Source organism: Nasonia vitripennis, chromosome 5, assembly GCF_009193385.2.
Source record: "Nasonia vitripennis strain AsymCx chromosome 5, Nvit_psr_1.1, whole genome shotgun sequence".
NCBI lineage: Eukaryota > Metazoa > Arthropoda > Insecta > Hymenoptera > Pteromalidae > Nasonia > Nasonia vitripennis.
The window spans coordinates 15580826-15601407 of record NC_045761.1 but is presented as its reverse complement, the minus strand read 5'-3'; the positions used below and the strand labels follow the sequence as shown (position 1 = coordinate 15601407).

General features: G+C 49.2%; 2 protein-coding genes across 10 annotated transcripts in view; one reads left to right on the top strand and one right to left on the bottom strand.

The window, feature by feature from the left end:
• Nucleotides 1-20582, top strand: part of LOC100118904 (protein Skeletor, isoforms B/C) — a 56004-nt gene that overhangs the window by 25854 nt on the left and 9568 nt on the right. For all 7 annotated transcript variants that reach the window (XM_016987200.2, XM_032601156.1, XM_031932923.1 and 4 more), the window contains 2 exons: nt 15358-15595; nt 15770-15881. In XM_016987200.2, the coding sequence (XP_016842689.1) occupies nt 15358-15595; nt 15770-15881 (350 nt within the window). The remainder of the gene's footprint in view (nt 1-15357; nt 15596-15769; nt 15882-20582) is intronic.
• On the bottom strand, nt 6457-12404 carry LOC100118935 (CTL-like protein 2). Of its 3 annotated transcripts, none has more exons than XM_016987202.3 (7): nt 12225-12404; nt 8889-9020; nt 8712-8820; nt 8319-8606; nt 7839-8264; nt 7491-7755; nt 6457-7408 (listed from the first exon to the last, which is right to left on the bottom strand). In XM_016987202.3, exons 1-7 carry the CDS (start codon nt 12277-12279, stop codon nt 7100-7102), a joined length of 1584 nt encoding a protein of 527 aa, XP_016842691.1. In that variant the 5' UTR covers nt 12280-12404; the 3' UTR covers nt 6457-7099. The 3 variants fall into 3 exon arrangements, with proteins under 3 accessions (XP_016842691.1, XP_008202402.1, XP_001602800.2); XM_008204180.4 differs by having other exon boundaries at nt 6463-7408; nt 9220-12404; XM_001602750.6 differs by lacking the exon at nt 12225-12404 and adding an exon at nt 9220-12017 and having other exon boundaries at nt 6463-7408; nt 8889-9023.

The following is a 20582-nucleotide window of genomic DNA, read 5'->3' as shown; positions in this document are numbered from 1 at the left end:
CATTAGCGGAGGCGCGCGTCAAACGGGTTACAGCAGACATACAGAGTTTTTGGCTTTCACCGCCTCGCGCGGAGCAACGTCTGCGTGAGGTATTTTGAAGAGAGCTGTATGCGATGGAAAGGAAGTCGAAGCTCGGCAGCGTGACGCGTATCATGGGCGCACAACTCGATCGGGAGTGAAATCTGAGATGCACGCGCTGCCACTCCATTAGGCCTTCGGCCGTCGTCATCGCAGGACATTAACGCCTGTCCGTACATATATCGAGGGCAAACATACGGTCGGGCTCGTATGAATCTTGCGGGGCTCGAGGCTTTGATGTGCATCGCTCTATCGCCGCGTATCGGCTTTCTTCCGATCGCTGCCACATTTATTCGAGTCGACGGCTCTCGAACGTCCGTTATTTCGCGGCTGCGACGACAATCATCAATTAGTCGAAATGGCGCGCGCATTGAATCCGCGATAATGGAGCGCGGGCGGGGCGCAGGTTATAGTGTTATAGTCCCCCGGATGCTCCTACAGGCACACGCAGACACGAAAGCCGAGGCGCGCATTAGGGAGAATTTTCGCTTCCGGGGCTGTGCGCACATCGCACACTGGGGAGATCCGCGCGCTAGGTGTATAGAGAAGCTGCGTATACAGCCCCCGCCCCGTAGCACTTGGCGAGTGCGTACGGGGAATATTGTTTTCGCCGGCGCACAAATTGCCGGCGTTTAGCGGCTTACGCGGATTATTTCGAGAGCCGGCCCGTAATGCGTAATTCGCTGCAGCGCCAAGGAAAACAAGCAGCCCCCGCTCTAATGCCCAGGATTTTCGGTACACACACACACACACACACACACACAGACTTACGGCTCTGCAGCGTCTCGCGGATTATTAGCCCGCGCGGCATCGATTTTCCCCGCTGCGACCGCTCGACCGAATCGGCGGCACAACGATATGCTGCAGGTCGAGAAAGTTTTTCGCGCTACGATGCGTAGACAGAGGCATGGGCCGGGCGCGTGAAAAAAAGAGGGAAGAAAAGCCCGTCTAATGAGCAAAGTTCGCGTTATTCCTCCCGCCGGCAGCTCTCCTTCCGCGCGCTCCATTTCGTTCCATTCTGCGAGCGTACGCGCTCGCTCTCTCGGCGCTCTGTGCTGCAGTCTGAGGAAAAGCGAGTAGGAAAAAACGCCTTTGGCGCCGAGACAATGACCGAGGCCGCCAGCGTCTGTCTGTTTCGAGCCCGGCGAGAGCGGCGCAGAGAGAGAGAGAGAGAGAGAGAGAGAGAGAGAGAATCTCGTTAAAAACGCATCGTTGCCTAGCTGATTTCTGCCGGGCATCGGAGGAGGACTCGCTCTTTTTCGCGTTCGCTTTAACGCTCTTATATGGAGAATCGATCTTTTGTTACAACCTGCTATGATTTTCATAAGCAATTTTCATAAAATGGTCAACGGGTGGTAGCGCGAGTCGTTTTTAAATACCCTTTTAAATTCTCTCTGCGTCAGTGTATAAAACGAGCGACTATGTACATACGAAAGGTCCGCGAGCAGCTCTCCCCGCAGGCAGGGGATTACACGTTCGACCGGGGATTTATTCCCTCGCTCGTTCACTCGAGCTTGCGACGCGTGAGAACTCAATCCTGCGAAGCTTCGCCTTATAGATTATACGCGCGCAGACGTGGCCCTCTACTCCGTTAGCTATACGCAATAATACAAAGCGGATGAGACTGTGCGCGGCGCAGAGTGTGTGCAGGGAAGTTATACGTGAAATCTCGCGATGTATGTAGCAGCTTACATCGGGGGCTTGCGAAGCGTGAAATACCGATACAGGATATGAGAGGAATTCTTCGGATCGCTCTTCTCGATAAGAGCGGGAAAAAAAGGTTGCTCGTTTGTTCGAATCTCAGTAGGATCCTTTCAAAACTGGAGCAAACTATTACCTGACCTCGCATGCCGTCGGCATCATCTAGCCTCGCTCATATTAACCCACGCGCACCTCGATCCACTTTCGCGCTTTCGCATCCAATTAAGAACGAATCTAGGCAATACGTTCCTTTACGTAATAAAGCCGTGTTTCTCTCGCGAGCGGCTCCTGAATTCGCGACTTGCGTCACGCACTCGCATGCTTGTCTTTATTCATCGCAAGCCCGGCTGACCTTCGCGATCTTTGCGCGCATATTTGTCCTGCTACGCTTTCCCGCTGCTTTATATTCTAAATTCGGCACTCCAGAGACCGTCGGGCAATATACAAAGTAGGCGCGTAAAAGTCCACGAGATAAATTCCGTAGCCGCGAAAGCCAGCTGCACAATAGCCCTAAGTGCCCCCCGCGACCCAGCCGCGAACCCCCAAGGAAACAGCAAAGTTTTTCATTAAAAAAGGCCAGCCGAATCGAAATTCCTCGCTTTAATCATCGGCCGCACAGCGAGAGTGTAGAGCGTAGAGGATCTCGGCCTCACTCTGGTCAACGAGTCCGCTGAAATACGAGTCCTTCTGGAGTAATTGAAATCGCCGCCCGGTAAAAGGGCCCGCAGGGACTCGGCCGTGTACGTGTGTGCGTGTATACTTGTTGCACACAGGAGCCGGCGTGTACGCTGCGGCAGATGGGCTGCGAGAGCGTTCGAAAAGCGAATTGAGAGCGCTAGCTGCGGTCTGCCATTAATCGCCGGGTGAAAACGCCGTGCTCTACTGTGCAGGGTACCTATATGGATATACGCGTGCTGTCGGGGTGTGGGGGGGGGGGGGGCGAGTGCGCGCGCCTGTGGCTGACTGGTTGCTGTTTGCGCAGGCTGTTACTGTGTCTACGCGCGCGGGATTTAAATAACGCTTGCCTTCTTATTTGGGTTTCGTAACGACCGTTTGATTGCTCGTGAAATTAAAGGACAATCACATTGGGGGAAAAACACATGCTTTATTATTGATTTGCTTTTACAGATGCCTTTCCGCTTGTTATATCCAGCCTTCCTTTCGCAACTCCTCGTGTATGCACCTCACGACCGAGTGAGCGACGCCGCACTTGCCGCTCTTGTCCTTAGCTAAAACATTCGAATATTTTTAATTACTAATCCGCGGCTGTGACTGTGAAAGAGTTTCCGTTACAGCGACCTTAATCTGCTGGCTAATCGTTCGTAAGATAAGATTCGTCTAATCTTTGAAAATGTGTCTAGAAAGCTTTTTAACAATAACAATAGTTTCCCTACAAAAAATATTTCCATTTATAAAGGAAAACCTGGTGCAGAGGCGACTTGCTAACTCATGCTGACGTTACCTTCGGCTGCGCAGTTCATCACTAAATCCGTTATCTGGACTTTGCCAATCTCCTGCGACACGTCCTCCATCTTCGCTATTATCGCGTCTACGTTTATCTTATCGTCGCTCATCTGCAACAGTTTTCGCAATTGTGAAGCTCGCTGAACGCGCCCATTCGAATATAATATCTACTCACGAATTTCTCCTTCTCCATCGTACAGGCCGCGATGCACTGGGCTTTCGAGTCGTCGCTCGACTGCAAGGCCTTGATAAAATCGTCTGCGAGAAGAGAAATCAAAATTTATGCGACCCCATCGATCGATCGCGGTTTCGAATGAGAAAAAGCGTCGCGATACCTCTAGTCATTCCACTTTCAGCCAAGCACGCTTTGAAGCTGTCGGCCACGGGAGAAACGTGAGCGGAAACGCGGACCTTTCGAGACGAAAAACTGCTGTCAATTCAACTGCTGAGCGGCCGAAACAAGCAAAAAAAGTACTCACCGCTACGGACGACAGGCAAAAGATCAGCAGAACGGACCTCATCTCTGAAAGCGCCGTAAGAAGACACCGTGGAGCCTCGGAATGAAAAATCTCGAGCCCCGCATGCACATTTATATAGGATTGTGCGCCAGTCGAGAAATGCATCTTGCGCTAGAGGCACGCTATGCCAATTGCACCTCAGCCCCAAATTGCTTTCATTATTTCGCAAGCCTAATGCGCGAGACCTCCAGAATGCGAGATAAACAGAAATTAGCCCGCGGAGATTCCGGCTCGCGGCGCGAACGAAAGTCAGTGTCAAACGGCTATTTTTTTTTTTTTTTTTTTTTCTAAATTTCGCCCGAAGCTCTCGGATCGATGAAACAATAATAATAATACAGTCGGCTCGACATTCAGCCAGATATATTTCAGCTCTAGAGTCTAGAAGCGCAAAGCATCTCTCGGGCCAAGATAATAAGAGTCCTTTCGACACCGCGCGACCTCGTTCGCGCTCTTAAGAGTATCTTTCCTCCCACAAAACTGCTTCCAGCGAATGAAGGGAAATGATTCCGCGCTCGGCCCATCAACGCCGAATTCGGCTGCAGTCGGTCCTCTCGAATTGACCGGTCTTCCCTCGATCGAGTGTTTTGCCGCGTCCGTCGGCTTCCGCGGACCGAGTCAGGGCTCTATTGAGCGATCGCTTCCCAGCTCGAGTGCGAGCATATGTAATTTCGACGCCGACTACTCGGGAGAATTCGTATGGCTAATACATAACGATTATGAGGCGCGGAAAGGCGTATAGACACAGTGGCAAAGTGAAAGTGCAGACAGCAGCTGGAGAAGGAAATAAGGGGGGTCAAAGAGTTCAAAAATCCAGAGGGTTTCGAGGAAACAATTTAACTAATGGAAGTGTATCGCTTTCGCCGTTTCGAACTCGCAGGGCCAGCTTTATGTGCGCGCGCGCTCTCGCGAACCTTTGCCTCGCCATCTAATCCGTTTTTCTTCCCTGCCTCGCCGGCCCGGCGCGCTTTCGAGGAGGCCGCGAGTTTCTCTTCAATTTTATCGCGATTCCGCAATCCATTAGTATAGGCCGCGCACAATGGCCCGGCAATCTTCATTGTGCCCCCGAATCGAGCTTTTTTCCTCGCCGCGCAAACGCGGAGCGTCTGCTCCGAAATTCACTCCCACGCAGTAATAGGGCCGAACGAACGACTGATTTCATGGGCCATAACGCGCGGGAGACCAGATCTTTTTATTCCCATTATGCGCCTCCTCCGGCGCAGTATGTATCTGCCAATTACCGGCAAACGTTATTTGCCGGCCCGCACGCACGCCCCAGCCCCAAACGAGAGCGGCGCGTATATCGGGGAGCAGAGTAATAACCGTCGCACCCCCCGTCGTCGCACCGACGGATTCAAAAGTCATGAGCTCTCGGCGCGGCAGCATGTGTTTACAATTTTTCGCTGATTAATGGACCGACGCATATTATGTACGAGTTACGCACATATTATATAACGACGAGAGCTGCTAACGAGTGAGCGCGCGGAGGAACAAAGATGCATCGGCGCGGTAGGCGTCATTACGACGAAGCCTCCTGAAATATGTCCCTTTTCCCGCACACATAATAATACGGTCTATATAAGGTCCTCGCAATAAAAGGAAGAGTCAGCCAGCCAGCCCGACACACACGCGCGGAGTCGCTCAGCCACACCAGCGGCTTTCATAAATCGATGCTCTGCGAAGCTATAAAGCGATGTCATCATTATCAGCCGTTCGGTTCGCGCCCTTCTCCGCGCTCGCGTATACTCCCCCAATTCTATACAGCTCTATATCACCAGCCAAACCCCCTATCTCTCTCTCTCTCGAGATCTGGTCCACCCGGACTGTCTGCGAACGCGCGCGTGTGTGTGTGTGTGTGAGCGGCTGAATGCCGCAGCCCCGCGCAGAATCGATACGCGGACGACACTCCCCCGGTGTGCCGGCACCGACGCTGCGGGACACGCAGAGAAAGGCTAGAGCTGCTTCTCTCCTGCTCGCTCTCCGAGTATGCGCACTTTTTCTGCTCGAGCTCACGCGCGGCCGTTTTTCCGAAATTCAATCTCGAGCTGCCGCAACTTATTCCGAAGCGTCGCGTCAAGTACCGTGCACTCAGTTCTTCGGCTCTCGGGGTGAAAGTCCAGCCCGCGCGTCGTTGTACCTTCGCAAACCCCTCCAGTTCCATCGATCACGAATCTCGGGGAGAAAGTAATAAAAAGACCGCGGCAAAAAGCCCTCGACATCGGCAAGTTGGAGTGTAATGTACAGACGCGCGTAGCCATATATAATAAGCCGGTCAAAAACGACAGTTCCTGAGCCGGGCCGCCGGTATTTGCGGCACGGTCTCCATTTCCTCGAGGGCCGCGTGTCTCGCGCCACTGCCACCCCCTCCGACGAAGGGTCGTCGTGTTTTCAGCCCCGCGCGCTCTTGCACTACACGACGTGTGTGCTTCGATTCCTCCCCGTCGCGCCAAACATTTTCACTCGAGAGCTCGGGATCTTTCTCTCTCACTCACTCTCTTCCTTTCTTTCTTCTCGGCAGCCTCGAGATTACACGGAACAAACCTTCCATGCACTGTAGACGCCGCACGGCGAGTGCTTGCTTACCTTGGCTTTGAGCGGTTCTGTCATCGGGCTTCCTGAGCTATTGATGCGATTGCTCGTCGATGAAAAAACGTCGACTGGGTGGAGAGCGATCGTTGGACAGATAAGGCTCTTCGCGCTTTGCTATACAATGTTCGAAACTTTATTATTTTCCTTCGACAATACTACATCTTGGTACTAAGAGTTATCGCTACGGCAAGCTGTACAGAAGCAGTATTAGCGTGAGAACTTGATACAAGTGCAGAAAAAGCATGGGACATTCGATTCCGCGCGGGACATAAGTACTGAATCATCGTTACAGCATACTTATATATATGTCGCAGATATCCGCATCTTAACATTATATCACATCAGCATTAACAGGTGTAAATTCTGTTGCCGAATTCTTCTGCCGAACTCAAACGTTCTACTAATTGCGCAGTATGTACAAGACGAGTGGAGATAATTTCGTCGAGCTCGCGTTACTTAGGCCGCTATACATATATACATAACAGGAACTGTAAGCGTAAAATTAGTAATAATCATGATCATCGATTCCACATTCACACGTGCACTTTGAATTCATATGAGAGCAATATTACTGATTAACGCATAGTAATTTAATCCTAATTCGTATTCGTATTCCATCGCGTTCACCAAAGCTATGATATTGCGCGCAGAAAACAGAGCTTGACCGATTGCTTAGTTTTGCCGCGGAAACGCTGGCACGAATTTAAGTCCTTGGCAAAGTAACTCCTGCAAACGTTCGCTTGTAAGCCAGTTCAAGGATCCTGCTCGACATCGTCGATCGAAAGATCGTCCACTTGAACCTGGTAGAGATTCATTTCCGACTCGTGATTGGCCTTGGCGTCTTCCTGGTAACAGTGGCGAATGGTGTTTGCGGCCGACCGGAACACCATGAAGAAGGTTATCGACATGAACATAGCTATCATCGAGACTACCAACACGGCTGTGGGGGCTACGCCCCTTTTGTAATCCGATAGATCGAAAATCGATATGTAACCGAGAACGGAGAACATCGACAGAATGGGCTGAAGTATCGTTCCGAGAACGATGACGTACTCGGTCACCTGAACAGAGAAGGGATTTTTCATCAATCTCAAAGTGACACGCATCAGAATGTAGAGTGCGCATCAGTCACAGACTACTTACAGTGTTCATCGCCAGATAAGAGACAGGATGCTTCATGAATAGAATGTAAGACTCTTTGGCTGATTTGTAGAACGTATGTCCGTTGATGGCGGTCATGGTCATGGCGTCGAATGAAAACTTCAGGGCTACGGTCAACCACGAGATCATCAAGACTGGCCGTTTGTACATTTCCTTGAGCTTGTCCCTTCCGTACTTCCAAGCCACGATGCACATTGGAACGATTGTGATCGGCGATGACGCGTAAGCCAACGTTCCTGCGTGATGCCTGCGTTGGGAAAGTTTAAAGACAGCATTAGAGGTGCCAATTAACTGCGCAGAATCGCAGCTTTACGCGCGTGCAATCGTCACCTCATTATCATCATGAAGCATTGAGGTATCAGGTTCAGTGGAATGGCGCTCTTATCTTTCGTCTGATACCAGGTGGCGAAGGCTGCGGTCAAGACCATCCTTCCCGCTCCCATGAGGAACCAGGTTGACCAGAAGAAGCCACAGTAATTGATCAGGTGAAACATGGGGACGTGGGCGGGAGTCGAGAAGTTCCGATAGAAAATCTCGTCCTCGTAGAACCAATGTGCTGACGTGTCTGTCTCGTTCAGTTCCTCGCTCGTAAAGTCTTCATCGGTGGCGTTCGCGATGTCCGTAGCCTCCGTGAGCACGAATTGTCGAATGCTCGTCAAATACATATAAACCGCTCCCGAGAATATGGCTATCAAAAGTTGCAATGAGAACTGCACCGCTGCAAGAGCGAGTGTAGACGGGAAGAAGAACATCACTCTGAAAAATATATCGATTAGATCGCTCCCCGATTGTTTGTTGCAGTGTACTCACTTGCAAGACTCTCTGATGATTTTGCAGACCATCTTGGTTCCTGCTTGGACGATCGAGTATACCAGCAGCGCATAGACGATGGTTATGAAGAAAAGCAGTAGCAAACCGTCCAACACGTGGAAACCGTGCACTTCCATACCGTATATTAGAAAAACCCAAATCGTTAGCAGCATAATTGCCGATAGGCCGACTGTCACCCAAACGAAGATTTTGGTGGTGTATCGAAACAGGACAGCCATTGCCGCCAGTAGAAACGCAGACCAAGCGACGAAGCCGATGACGATGTGACTGGAATGTAGCAAGGCAAAGCGCACGTTAGAAATCAGCAAATCGGATACTAATGGTATCGTACTTTTTCATTGCACTAAGTGAAATTCAGAAACCAAGTTATACCTAGCCTGGTTTATGTGTTCGTGGAAGAACGCCGCCATGTAGACGAATTCCATGTGTATCGTGTAATGCCTGAAGTGATGGAAAAATACCGAATCGCCGACGCAGAAAGCTGAAAAAGAAGTCAAGTCGGGTGAAGAAATATTACAAATTTTAAAGCACAACAGTTATTATATTTACCATAGATTCCGACAGAGAGCCAGACTAAGAGCATGACGCCGAATGCTACGATGTACGGAAAGTCCGTAACGTCCCGCCTCACCTGCAATGGTCCGATGCACGTTGCTTCCTGCTTCGGCTTCTCGACACCTGCTTCTTGACGAAACGAGCGGAAATGAGCGCTTTGAATTCGCGCGAAAGTCACGCGTATCGAGCTTGCGGATACCCGGAGTTTCGAATTTCATGCGGATTTCATACAGAAAAAAAGTGAAAAGTCGAAAATACTGCAGATCGACAAACTTTGAAATGAAAGTATTGGAAGGCGAATGAAGGATTAAAAGTTTCAGCTTACCAAACTTGCCGTACGTCATTTTGCGATTATCTCTAACGCAAGCGATAACAGCAGACACTCAAAGTTCAATTCTTCGCAGCACAAGGCGGCCGTATAGTAAGAGCCAGCTATTAAAGAGCGACAACCAGCAGCAGCTATGCAAATCAGCAAGCAAGTGGTTCGATTGCGTAAATCGTTATATGCGGAAAATAGCTGATGGATGCAGATGTACTGCAGAGCAGCCTCGGGTGTGCTCTGTTTTTCTGTAATATTAGAGCGCTCGCGGTGGGATGTAATATGCACGCGACGCGGAGATCGAATCGAGACTGAGCTCCGGACTCAAGGAGACGAGCGTTTAATGCTCGCGACAACGCGCAACGCGCATATAAAGTACACAGGACTTTGGGAAATCCCTAGAGACAGCGCCGGGGAGGATTGCCTCGGATTTCCCGGTGTTTTTAGAACGCAGCTATTGTACCTGGAGGTGCGCTTCTTTGTAAACAAGGCGAAAAACCCTACGCGCGTGACAAAGTTACTACACAAATTACATGTGCACGATCTGAGAAAATGCAGTTAAAGCTCTAATGGCCGCGCTATTATTACTTTTATGTGTACACGTATGCATCATTATATGCTGATTTGCCCTAGACGGCCCGGCCGAGCGTCAATCGGACTTTTATAATCAAAACGCGAATATATATGCACGGTATTCTATAATATGGTCAAATTTACAATTTACAGCTCCTTTCTCTAACAACTGTGTCAAAAAGTGAAAATTGCTATTTTTCAGAGCCAAAAAAGTGTGTCCTATTTTCCAGAAGTTGGAAGCAAAAATCGGTTCAATTTAACATTGTTATTTATTATTGTATCTTTATACAAGTAATGTGATAGCTTCTTAACAGATATAAAAATCTGTATACTTTTTACACAAGCAACGTTTCTTTTAAATTTTTTAAATTATCAAATTTTGCATTTGTTAGGGCTAAAGATGTTGAAAAGCTTATATTAGTATGATTTAACAATGAGAAATATACATATCGTATTTCAGTATATTAATAACAGAAACGCATCGCCACATGTCTGTCAATATGAGGCATTATTTTACATAATTCGCATATCGTGTTTAGTGTTAGAGGAAATGCAGATATTTGTAATCGTGCAGATGATGTTGTTCAACTAAATTTGGTCATCATTTTTATGCTCTAAGAGGAAATCGCGCATGCATGTTTCAAATTTTTGAAATTTATAGTGACTTGCAATATGTCAGCTCTTTTTGTTATATTTCACCTTTTTGAGTAAATAATCACTTTTAAAAATCCCAAACAAAAACAAAACAGATAAATGCGAAAAACCAGATTTTATTTCTTGCGTCGATGATAACACTGGGAATACTTGATCGCTTAATTATTGACAGCGTAACAACAAGTTCATAGAGATTTATCTGCTTAGCCTGTATCAGTTAGTTTTTCCGCTCAAACGAATCTCGACACAAGCAGAGCGTTTCCGCAAGGTCAAGTGCAAGGTTAGCGGATCTAGTTATAACAAACATCGCTATGCATAAAGAATTGGGGTTTGTACAACTCTTTTCGTATATTAATCAAAGTATAAAAATGAGAATTCATCAACACTGTTGCTATTTTCAAAAAACATGTCCGCGATAAATATCGAAAAGTGCTGGAAATATAAGACTGCCTGCACTTACATCAAATTATTTTCGTTTCGTGCAGTTTGTATGCAGATATCTGCGTTTCGATCACTTAGATCTCCGACAAAAAGATAAAAATCCGAGCAATTATAATACATTCATTAATAATGCGATGCTATTCAATTGTTGATGACAATCCCAGCACGTATATAGAATATTGAAAGAAGAGTGACATAATAACCGTTATCAGCTGTGTGTACGTTTTATGTAACAGTACGGTATAGGAGCTCGAAGTATAAAAAGGAAAAACGCCCACCGGCTGTTGGCGCTTATTAAAAAATTCTCGATATTTTATCCGACTGGACTTGAAGGGGGCGAGTCGATGCTGGAGCAAATCATAAATATCTCGGCACGGGGCCCCAAATAAGAATGCTACTTATTAATCTCGATAGCTCAAAGTAATAAAAGCCAATAACTCGTATATGCGGGCAATGAATCGTATATGAAATTTCTACGCGGCGCGCACAGGCCGCGTCGTTGAATGGGAGTTCATTCTAAACACGTCGCTTTTGTGGGTATATTTGTCCCCGTTGGCGTTCCGCATCAGAGGACTACGCACCCGGTTTCCCGCCCGCGATACAATGACCGTGGAAAAACCAGTTGCGAATTTTCCGAAGAGCCGAAGCTACTAGCTCGAGAAATAAAGCGCGGATAGCGGTGCAATAAAAGCAATGAAAGCTCCGGAAAAATGAAGGTAAAACTAGGTGGCGTGTGGTACAAGTTCGGGAGAGAGGGTGGAAGCTCCATCTCTCGCCTATCCTCCCTCGGCTGAAAAGTTCAATATCGTGTGGCGGCGGCGGTATAGCTGAAAAGGCGGTCTTAATGCATTCGCCGCGGCTGTAACCGCTCGTTCTGCACGCACCACCGGCCACCCTTTCCGCAAGCTCAGCGAGTTCGCCGAAGCCCCTGCGCGTCTCGCCTCCTGCCCACCTTTTGCATTTTTGTGCGCCGTTACGATCTCGCTCTCGATCGTTCCTCGGATTGGGAAAAAACATTTGAAGCCGACGCGACGTGTTCTCCGCGAGACTGATGCGCGCAACGAGAGCGTCACACATCCCGCGCGCTACGGAGCAATTTTGATTAGATTGCCGGCGCGCTCTGAAAATTCAGCGGATAATGGGAAGATTCGCGCGCGCGCGCGCGTCACCGGCTTTATGAGCTGCGGGGAACTGTCTGTCGGCGCGACACGCGATATCGCGCGCTGAAAAGCTTATTTTGCTGATAACTCTCCGGACATGCGTCTGCGTGAGTAGCGAGCCAATGGGAAATGTTCCTGTGCGAATTATCGCGACGAACGCATCGCGCAGGCAGCTGTCCGCACCTTGCACCAGCGCGGCCTCCTCGGCCCTCCTCGCGCCGTCCGTCAACAGCGCCATGACGTATCGAAGCCGAGCTTCCGCGGCACTGTGTACAGCTGCGCACCGAGCACTATATATAGCTACTCAGAAAGCGGCGGAAAAAATAGCAAGAAGCGTTCGCGCTCGGATCCTCGCGGCTGACTGCCCCGTCTCGTCTGGTCGGTTCAATCGGCCGGCGGCCCCCACCGCGCGACGGCACTCTATTATCCCACACGTCGCGCACGATATAATGGCTCTAAAGCGAAGCGCCTGCTGCAGCGACGACGCTTTAATCTCTTAACGGCCGAGAGGGAAAAACTACTTACGTCACACGCGACTTGGATTAACAAGATTGCTTGTACCATTAACGCGCTAGTTCGTATTCAGGCGTATTTCGTATTTCGCGTCCGCGCGCCGGACTTGAGCCTCTTCTGCGCAGTATTATATGGCCCGCGCCGAACGCGAATATGGGCTGCTTATAGGCGCGCGAGAAGTGTGCGCGGGAAGATTAAGCGCCGGATTTGAGGCTCTCTCGACTGCAGAGAGCCTCGGCTACTTGGTCAGGAGCACTCGGAAAATCAATAGTTCCAGCCCGCTCTCTGTCTCACGCTCGATCCGGCAGCGCCGTCGCCTACTCGACTGCCAGGCCATATCTTGATTAAAATCAGTGCCACCTTCCCGTCGTCTCTGTCCCTAGGCTCTTCTCCCTTCGCGCGCGCTTATTGCTCTTTGCCTCCGTCCCTACGTCTACCTACCCTTCGCCACTCGTTGCTCGCTGCTCTCGGCTGCTCTCTTTCTCTCGCTTCAGCACGCTCCGCTTTTTTCCCGCGGCTCGGGCAGCTCTCTGTCTCTTCGTCGTTTTCCGATGCGATTTCGGGAACGAGTCGCGGCCAGGACAGCAGACCGGCCAGCAGGTCGCTGCTCTCCTATAGTTATAGCAGCCAGCCGAGAGCGGCTTTCGCTCTCGCGAACAGGTGGCCGCGCGGGATACCTTCTCGAGCCGCGTGCTCGCCTGCTGGCCCGCCTCGGCGTATTCTGCCAAGTTATCTAAAAAACGCTCTCTGTTAAACTATGGAAATATATCACTTCCCCTCTTTTTCCTTGCTCGTTTGAATCCAGTTAGTCTCGTTAATGTCCAAGGCAGCTTTCGAGCTCGCTCCAACATCCTTCCTCTTCACTTACGGTTTCTCCCGATGTACAGTCCGCGCCGGAATTTTCTCGCTGCCGCTCGATCGCAGACTCGAGAAGGACGCAGCGTGTCGGTGTTTTTTAACATCGTAAAAAAGCTCCGTAGCCAGTCGGGCAATGTTTCTCAACTAGACGGGACACTCTCAGCGCTTCAAGCATGCGCGATTCAACCGAGTGGAGCGGAATTCTCGACGCAGGCTGTACACGTGCGGCGAGAAGAGCCTTAATGCTTGCACGCACTCGTGTCCCATCAGACTTGTAGTGGAGCGAGAGAGAGAGAGATGGAGGGGGAGCCGCGAACGCGTGCACTTGCTAATCCGTCTACTTTGAGTAGAACGGAGCTAAATCCATCCACTAATATCGCGTAATTGTCGAGCGCACGAAGAGCCGCTAGCACGAGCGAGAGGAGAGAGATAGAGAGAGAGAAGAAACTTGCGCTGCGATCCCTCGCAAGCTCTCGCTCGATCCTAATGCCATTTGCGTGTAGCCCGCGAGCGCCGTCTACTTTGCGCCGCGCGAATTTTGATCGATGCAGAAAACATCAATAACGCAATTACGTACTTTTCTCGTTGCCTCATCCATTTGCGCGCTGCATTCGATCGGGCGCATCATCTCGGAGTTCGAGGCGAAGAAGAAAGCGGGCTGCGGGGAAAGCGCTTGCCGCAAGCTAAGCTCGCTCCCGCAGGACTGCTCGCGGAAGCCGGTCAACATTTGAGCCGAGCAAACAGAGAACGGCTCTCCTCATCTCTGCGCGTTTTCTCTCCGACCACTGCGAATCGACGCGGAGCATATTGCGTGCGACGACTCTGTAATTCCTCGTCTTCCGTATACCTGAACTTCCAGGGAGCGTGAAACGCGCAAAGGGGCCGCCTTTAATCCCGGGCTCTCGAACTCATCAGCGCGCGCTCCGCAAGTTCCGCTTTTTCACTCTCGACTAGACGGCGGATATCGATTGGAATGCATCAAAGTGGCGGTTATAAGGCCAGGGCACGGGCTGTATTATCGGCGAGCCCTAATTCATCCCGGTGATTATGGATCCATTAACGCTCGGCTTCGTCGCGGGCAACAAATAGGCGCCTCCGCGCGCAATCCAATAGCGCAATAAAAGCCCGGCGCGGCGCACCAGTCACGGCTGGTTTAGCTCCAACGCCGCCGAGACCCCCTCGCCCTCCCCCCACCGGATACCGATCGTTGCGTCGCTCATTGTCGCCCTTATCAACTCTTTTTCTTACTTCGCGGCTATCTCTTTTATCGGGGCTTTTTATCTTTATCGCGCACGCGCCCGCTATCCGGCTTTTTATCTTGGCGCCTCGCTCTTCTCGTCCCGATGCGTAAACGCTCCTTCGCTCTCTCGCGATTTGCTTTTCACCCTAATACGCGTCATGCGTAAACGCGCGTACGAGGCAACGCCGCAGACAGACAGACGGAGCGGAGATGTGTGCAGAGAACAAAAGCGCGGACGGGGGCGAGAGAGCGGGTAAAACCGACAAGCGAAGAAAATGGGCGGCAGAGTGCTGGGGTGCGTGCGCGCTTTTAAAATCTCTCTCTCTCTCTCTCTCTCTCTCTCACACACACACACGCACACACACACACACTGCCGCGCGCATTTGCATTGTTCCTTCGCCGCTTTGTGCGCGCGCGCACCGAACGCGCGGCGCAGACTCGGAGGAGCGAGATTGTTTAGAGTAAAAGTCCGCGAGTCGATTCGCCGGATTATCGGCCGAGAGGCATCTCCCGCGCTCCGGTAATAAATATCAGCTGGCGAGGGCCACTCAAGCGAAAGAGAGGAGATAAAGCGGGAGGAGCTTTGATGAGCAAACTGCATTAAGAAAATGAGTAGGGGAGGGGCGAGAACAGTGCAGGGATTCCAGCGACAATTAAGAATGCCTGTCCAATGTCCATAAAGCACGCGCGCATCTCTGTCCACAGCTGCTGCACAGCGCTCGCAGAGCAAGCGGGGGCCGAACTACTACGGCACCTTCGTCGGCAACTTCAGCAGCTACGCGCACAACCTCGGCGGCGACGTCTACGTCCTCGACGAGTCGACCTTCTACATCAAGCACTTCAACTACGACGGCAACGCGCCCAACGGCTACTTCTGGATCGGCAAGACCCCCATGCCCATGCCCGACGGCACTCCCGTGCCCTACCCCGAGCACACGAGCGAGTGAGTACATTATGAGCGTATCCCATTCTCTCTCTCTGCGTCTCAAAGCCCGTCCGAGTTGAAGGCCTGATCCCCGCGCTGATTCGGTGACTGATGTGTCCGATGCTCCGGCGGCCTTTGAGCTATCTCCAGTCGCCACCCCCAACCCATGACGCTGTGCGCCTTTCTTTCCAGCAACCCGAAGCCGCTGCAGGCCTACCAGGACCAGGACATCATCCTGAGACTGCCGGCCGGCATCAAGGTCCGCGACATCAAGTACCTCAGCGTCTGGTGCCGCAGGTTCACCGTGAGTATATACATGCACCGATGCTTCAGACTACAATACTATAACGCCCCGCGTATCGCGATAACTCGATTTTCGAAATCGCGTCGCCCTATCGTGCTCAATGGCACGTGTCGGATGGATGTAGCTGGAGCTTTTTTCGTTGCGGACGCGCGGGCCGAGAGAGGAAAAATGTCGTCGCTCGATATCGCGCGGGGGACTCGGTCTAGCGTGACACCCTCCGTCAGACACGCTCTGTCACCGCGAGCCGGAATTTTCTCTCTCTCTCTCTCTCTCTCTCTCTGATATATTTATCGAAAAGCCCTCCCCCCTCTCAGATCCCTCGCGATACATCCGCTAATCTCGGCCTCAAAATACGCGAGCGTCTCTGTGTGGATGCACACTTGAGCGTATACACCGAGGAGAGAAGAAAGCTGCCGCTGCGGGGGGGGGGGGGTGGCGGGGCTGCGCGCCCTCGTCAATATTCCGCGGAGGATATCGAGTAGGCTGCTCCTGTCTGTCAGTCGGAGCTTTCCCCTCCGCGTATATGGCTGTGCACTGCGCGTGATCGGGGATATAAGCTCTCCCGCGCCTCTTACTTTCTCCTCGACTAATTCAGAGAAAAGCTCTGTATCGCGCGAAAATTCAATTTCGAATGCAGTCCGAGCGACGTCACAAAAGGGCTAACCTGTCCGCGCAGGCCCATTGTTTGACGCCGTCTCTCTCCTCTCTCTCTCTCTCTCTCTCTCTCTCTCTCTCTCTCTCTCTCTCTCTTGCTCGCTCGCCGGCTTTCATCCCCTTTCCTCCCTCGAGGCCGCGCGATCAATGGACCGGCATCGGCCCGATAGCCGGATTTAGTCATTTTTTCCCCGCCCCGCTGATTTTATCCGCAGAGAGTATATCCGACTGCGGATCTTTCAATTGCAAATGGAGCGCCGAGTGATATCGGTTTGCGTCTCTCGCGTCCCCGACCTCCCCCGCGATTCGAGGGTATAATATGTAGGTGGAAAGGGCCGACCGCGTTACGATTCGAGTTGACGTGCGTGTATACTTACAGTCCGCGCAGTGCGTCGTGAATCGCGTGAAAGCCGCGTCCGGCCGATCGCTGACTGGCTTCTTCCATTATTCGGCACGTGCAGGAAGCTCGGCTTTTTTCCTTCCCCGACTCGAGGGCGTCCGCCCCGCCGTATATATAACGGCTCGCGGTTCGAAAATCGAACCTCGGCGTGCGTCGCTCGTGAAATACAGGTCGTCGCGCGGTATGCTCGGAAGAGGCGAAATAAACTTGGAGCAGATGCGGCAATTAGATGCGGTATTGCTGCAAAACAACGAGGCGAGGAGTGCAGATAATGAAAAAGACCCTCAGAGTCTGCCTTAGCGCGCAAATTAGACGGGAAAGGGAGGGAGGACAAGTTGTGCGCGCGCGAGCTTGGAAATGAAGGAAGCTGCGCGTGGAGCCGCGTGTCTCTCGCTGCATTTGCATCTGAATCCATACAGAGGCTGCAGAGCGAGAGAGAAGGCGAGTGGAATTGGCGCACGGTGCAGCAGTTAATTAAACGCGCCTTAGTTTTCGGGGGTATCTCTGGCGCTGGCGTCGAGTGGACCGCCGCGCGATTGTTAACCCCTTGCGTTCCTGCAACGAAGACGCCTGCGGTGACGCGTACATATAATTTATGCGAGGCTTTGTTGCTGCTGTTTGGGGGAGAGAGAGAGAGAGAGAGAGAGAGAGAGAGAGAGAGAGAGAGAGAGAGAAATCACAATTTAACTGGGGTCAGTTGCAGAAGCGTTATTTCGATAGAGACATGTGGCGAAAGTCTAGTATGGAGTTATAATGCGGCTGTGGTGTGAGTGCGATATCATAATATACGGGTGTGCTATAGTTGGTGATCAATTTTAACATCGAGAGGAAAACGCAGACATGAGATTCAAAGAATTTGTTTATTTGAAACGCCCGTAAGCACCCGTCAGAGCTGAAGACGCACAGTTCAATGCATTTTAAACGTTCAAATTATAATCAATGGCGCTATAAGACAGACTGGATAGGTTAAGTATACTGCGAAGAAAGCATTATTAACAAATCACCCTTAGAAACAACTTGAATTTGATACTTTACGTGTGCGGGCATACAAATAACCACTCTTGATGCCGTATTAATTTTCTCCAATAAAATATGTTTCCAAATCTTGTAGAAATATCCATCTTTATGTAAACATTTTGAAGAATCACAATGGAAACAACGTATATTTACTTTTACCGTAAAATTTCGCAGAATTACTGGCAAAACGATCACCCAACAAGTCCATTTTTGTCTACAAAATATTCACGAATATCGACAATCATTTAAAAATTAGTCCTTAACTTAAAAAAAAGCTCTGTCAATTACTGTTTGTTATGCCCAGTGTAACAAATTGAAAGGTTGTTCCTAATACATCAAGTAAGCACAGTATCGCGTCGTAATTCGTATGCTACAGCACCGTCCCCAGTTACGAGAAGCCACAGATACACATTTATACTGCATTTCCTTTGCATCAAAGCTTCACATTTTGAAAAACTTTGAAAATTTAGACATTTTTGGTAAATCTTATAAAATCTCTATACGGTTCATCTTTGTATTCAGATTTGAGTAGACCTTTAAAAATTATTTTTTTGAATCCACTTTATACCCACAACAAAAGAGGTCTTATTTACTGATTATAGGTCTTATCCTACTATTTCGAACATCAAACCTCTTAAACCTAAGCAATCGACATTAAAATCTGCACAATCTAGAAAAGTACTTGGACTGTAGACATGTACAACGATTAGGTGATATTGATTATTGCGTAAAACAAGATTATCAAGGGGCGCGGTAGCGCCTCGATGGCAAGTATAAGTTTTATATACACTGTGTCGTCGGGAGCGCGCCGCGACCTATTATACTTTGAATTTGAGTATACAATTTCAAAAATTTTTATAATATTTTTCTAATTACCATATTATTTTATATATTATTAGGATTCTTTAATTATTACAAAGGCTACTTGATAGATATTAAAAATATAAAAGAATTTAAATCATATCTCCTGTTGACTCAGCTGTTGTATTATAGAAGTAAAGAAGCTTGATTGCTGTATACCCAACGATAATAATTTTAAATGAAAAAACGACCGCGCTATATTTTATCAGGTTATGTTAATTACATTTTTCTAACGGCATACTCTAACGTTAAGTTGAACAGCACCGTAGAGAGCCCATCCCCTTGTTTTAAACCATCACGTATCATGAAGGGTTCTGATACATTACCGCCTACTCGGACCTTTCCCGTGCATCCGTTCAGACATATTTGAATTAATCTCACGAGTTTTTTCGGTACACCGAGAAGTACTAGAATTTGATACATTTTGCTTCGCTTCATAGAGTCGTACGCTTTTTTAAAATCTATAAATAGTTGGTGTATGGTTTCGCAAAATTCCCACTTTTTCTCTAACAACTGTCTTATGGTAAACATTTGATCGCTCGTCGATCTGTTGCGCCGAAATCCGCACTGATAATCTCCTACTATATCTTCCGCGAATGGAGTGAGTCTAGCTTGTATTACGTTTGACAGAACTTTGTAGCACGTTGCTAAAAGTGAAATACCCCTATAGTTATTGCAGTCTGTCTTATCCCCCTTTTTAAAAATCGGTATAATGATAGATTTCTTCCAATTTTCGGGTATTGTTTCATTTTTCCAGATGGCACATATTAGTTTATAGATTTTGAAAGTGAGCTCGACGCCCCCATATTTGAGTAACTCAGCTGGTATAGAGTCATTTCCCGCGGCTTTGTTGTTTTTTAGTTTTTTAATCGCGGCCTCTACTTCTTGGTAGCTCGGTTCCTCCACGTGGGGTTCAGCAGTGTGAATTTCGTCCCCTAATTCTTCGCTATTTTCGTGCACGTTTAATAATTTATCGAAATAATTTTTCCACAGCGACAGTAATTCGTTGTCATTTGTTACGAGGTCCCCGTTTTCGTCCTTCATCAATTGCGCTCTACTCCTAAAACCCTTTCTGATGGCGTTAATCCCTCTGTACATTTCGCGGAGGTTATTTTCCTTACTGTTAGTTTCTATTCTCCTAATAAGATTCTTTTGATACTCCCGCTTCTTATTTCTGTAGATCGCGCTCGTCCGTTTCCTTACGTTAGAATACTCTTCTACGGTCCTATCGCTTCTATTTTGTAAGCTATCTAATTTAGCCTTTTTGCGCCTTTCAAACCAGAGTTCGCACTCTTCGTCAAACCATGGTTTGCTCTTTGGCTTTTTCTTTTTACCCAGTACTTTGTTTGCGGCCTCTTTTACCGTTTTTTCGATGTCCCCCCATAAGCTATTCGGTTCGTCATTCCCCTCCGGCGATGTGTTTGCTTCTTCAAGTGCCTGAAACCTGTTATTAATTTCTATCTGGTACCTAATTCGCTCTGTTCTATCTCGTAGTTTCTCAATATCGAAGCTTTCTACCTTGTTTGCTCGCTTACTATTTTGATTCGCTACTAGTCTAGCTCTTAATTTGGCTACTACTAGGAAGTGGTCCGAGTCGCTATCTGCCCCTCTGTAAGCCCTTACGTCAAGAACATTAGTATGACGTCTTTTTTCAATGAGGAAATGATCAATTTGGTTCTGTGTGGCCCCGTCCGACGATGTCCACGTTGCCTTGTGTATGTTCTTGTGCTTAAAACACGTAGTTTTGATTATAAGATCTTTTGCCGCCG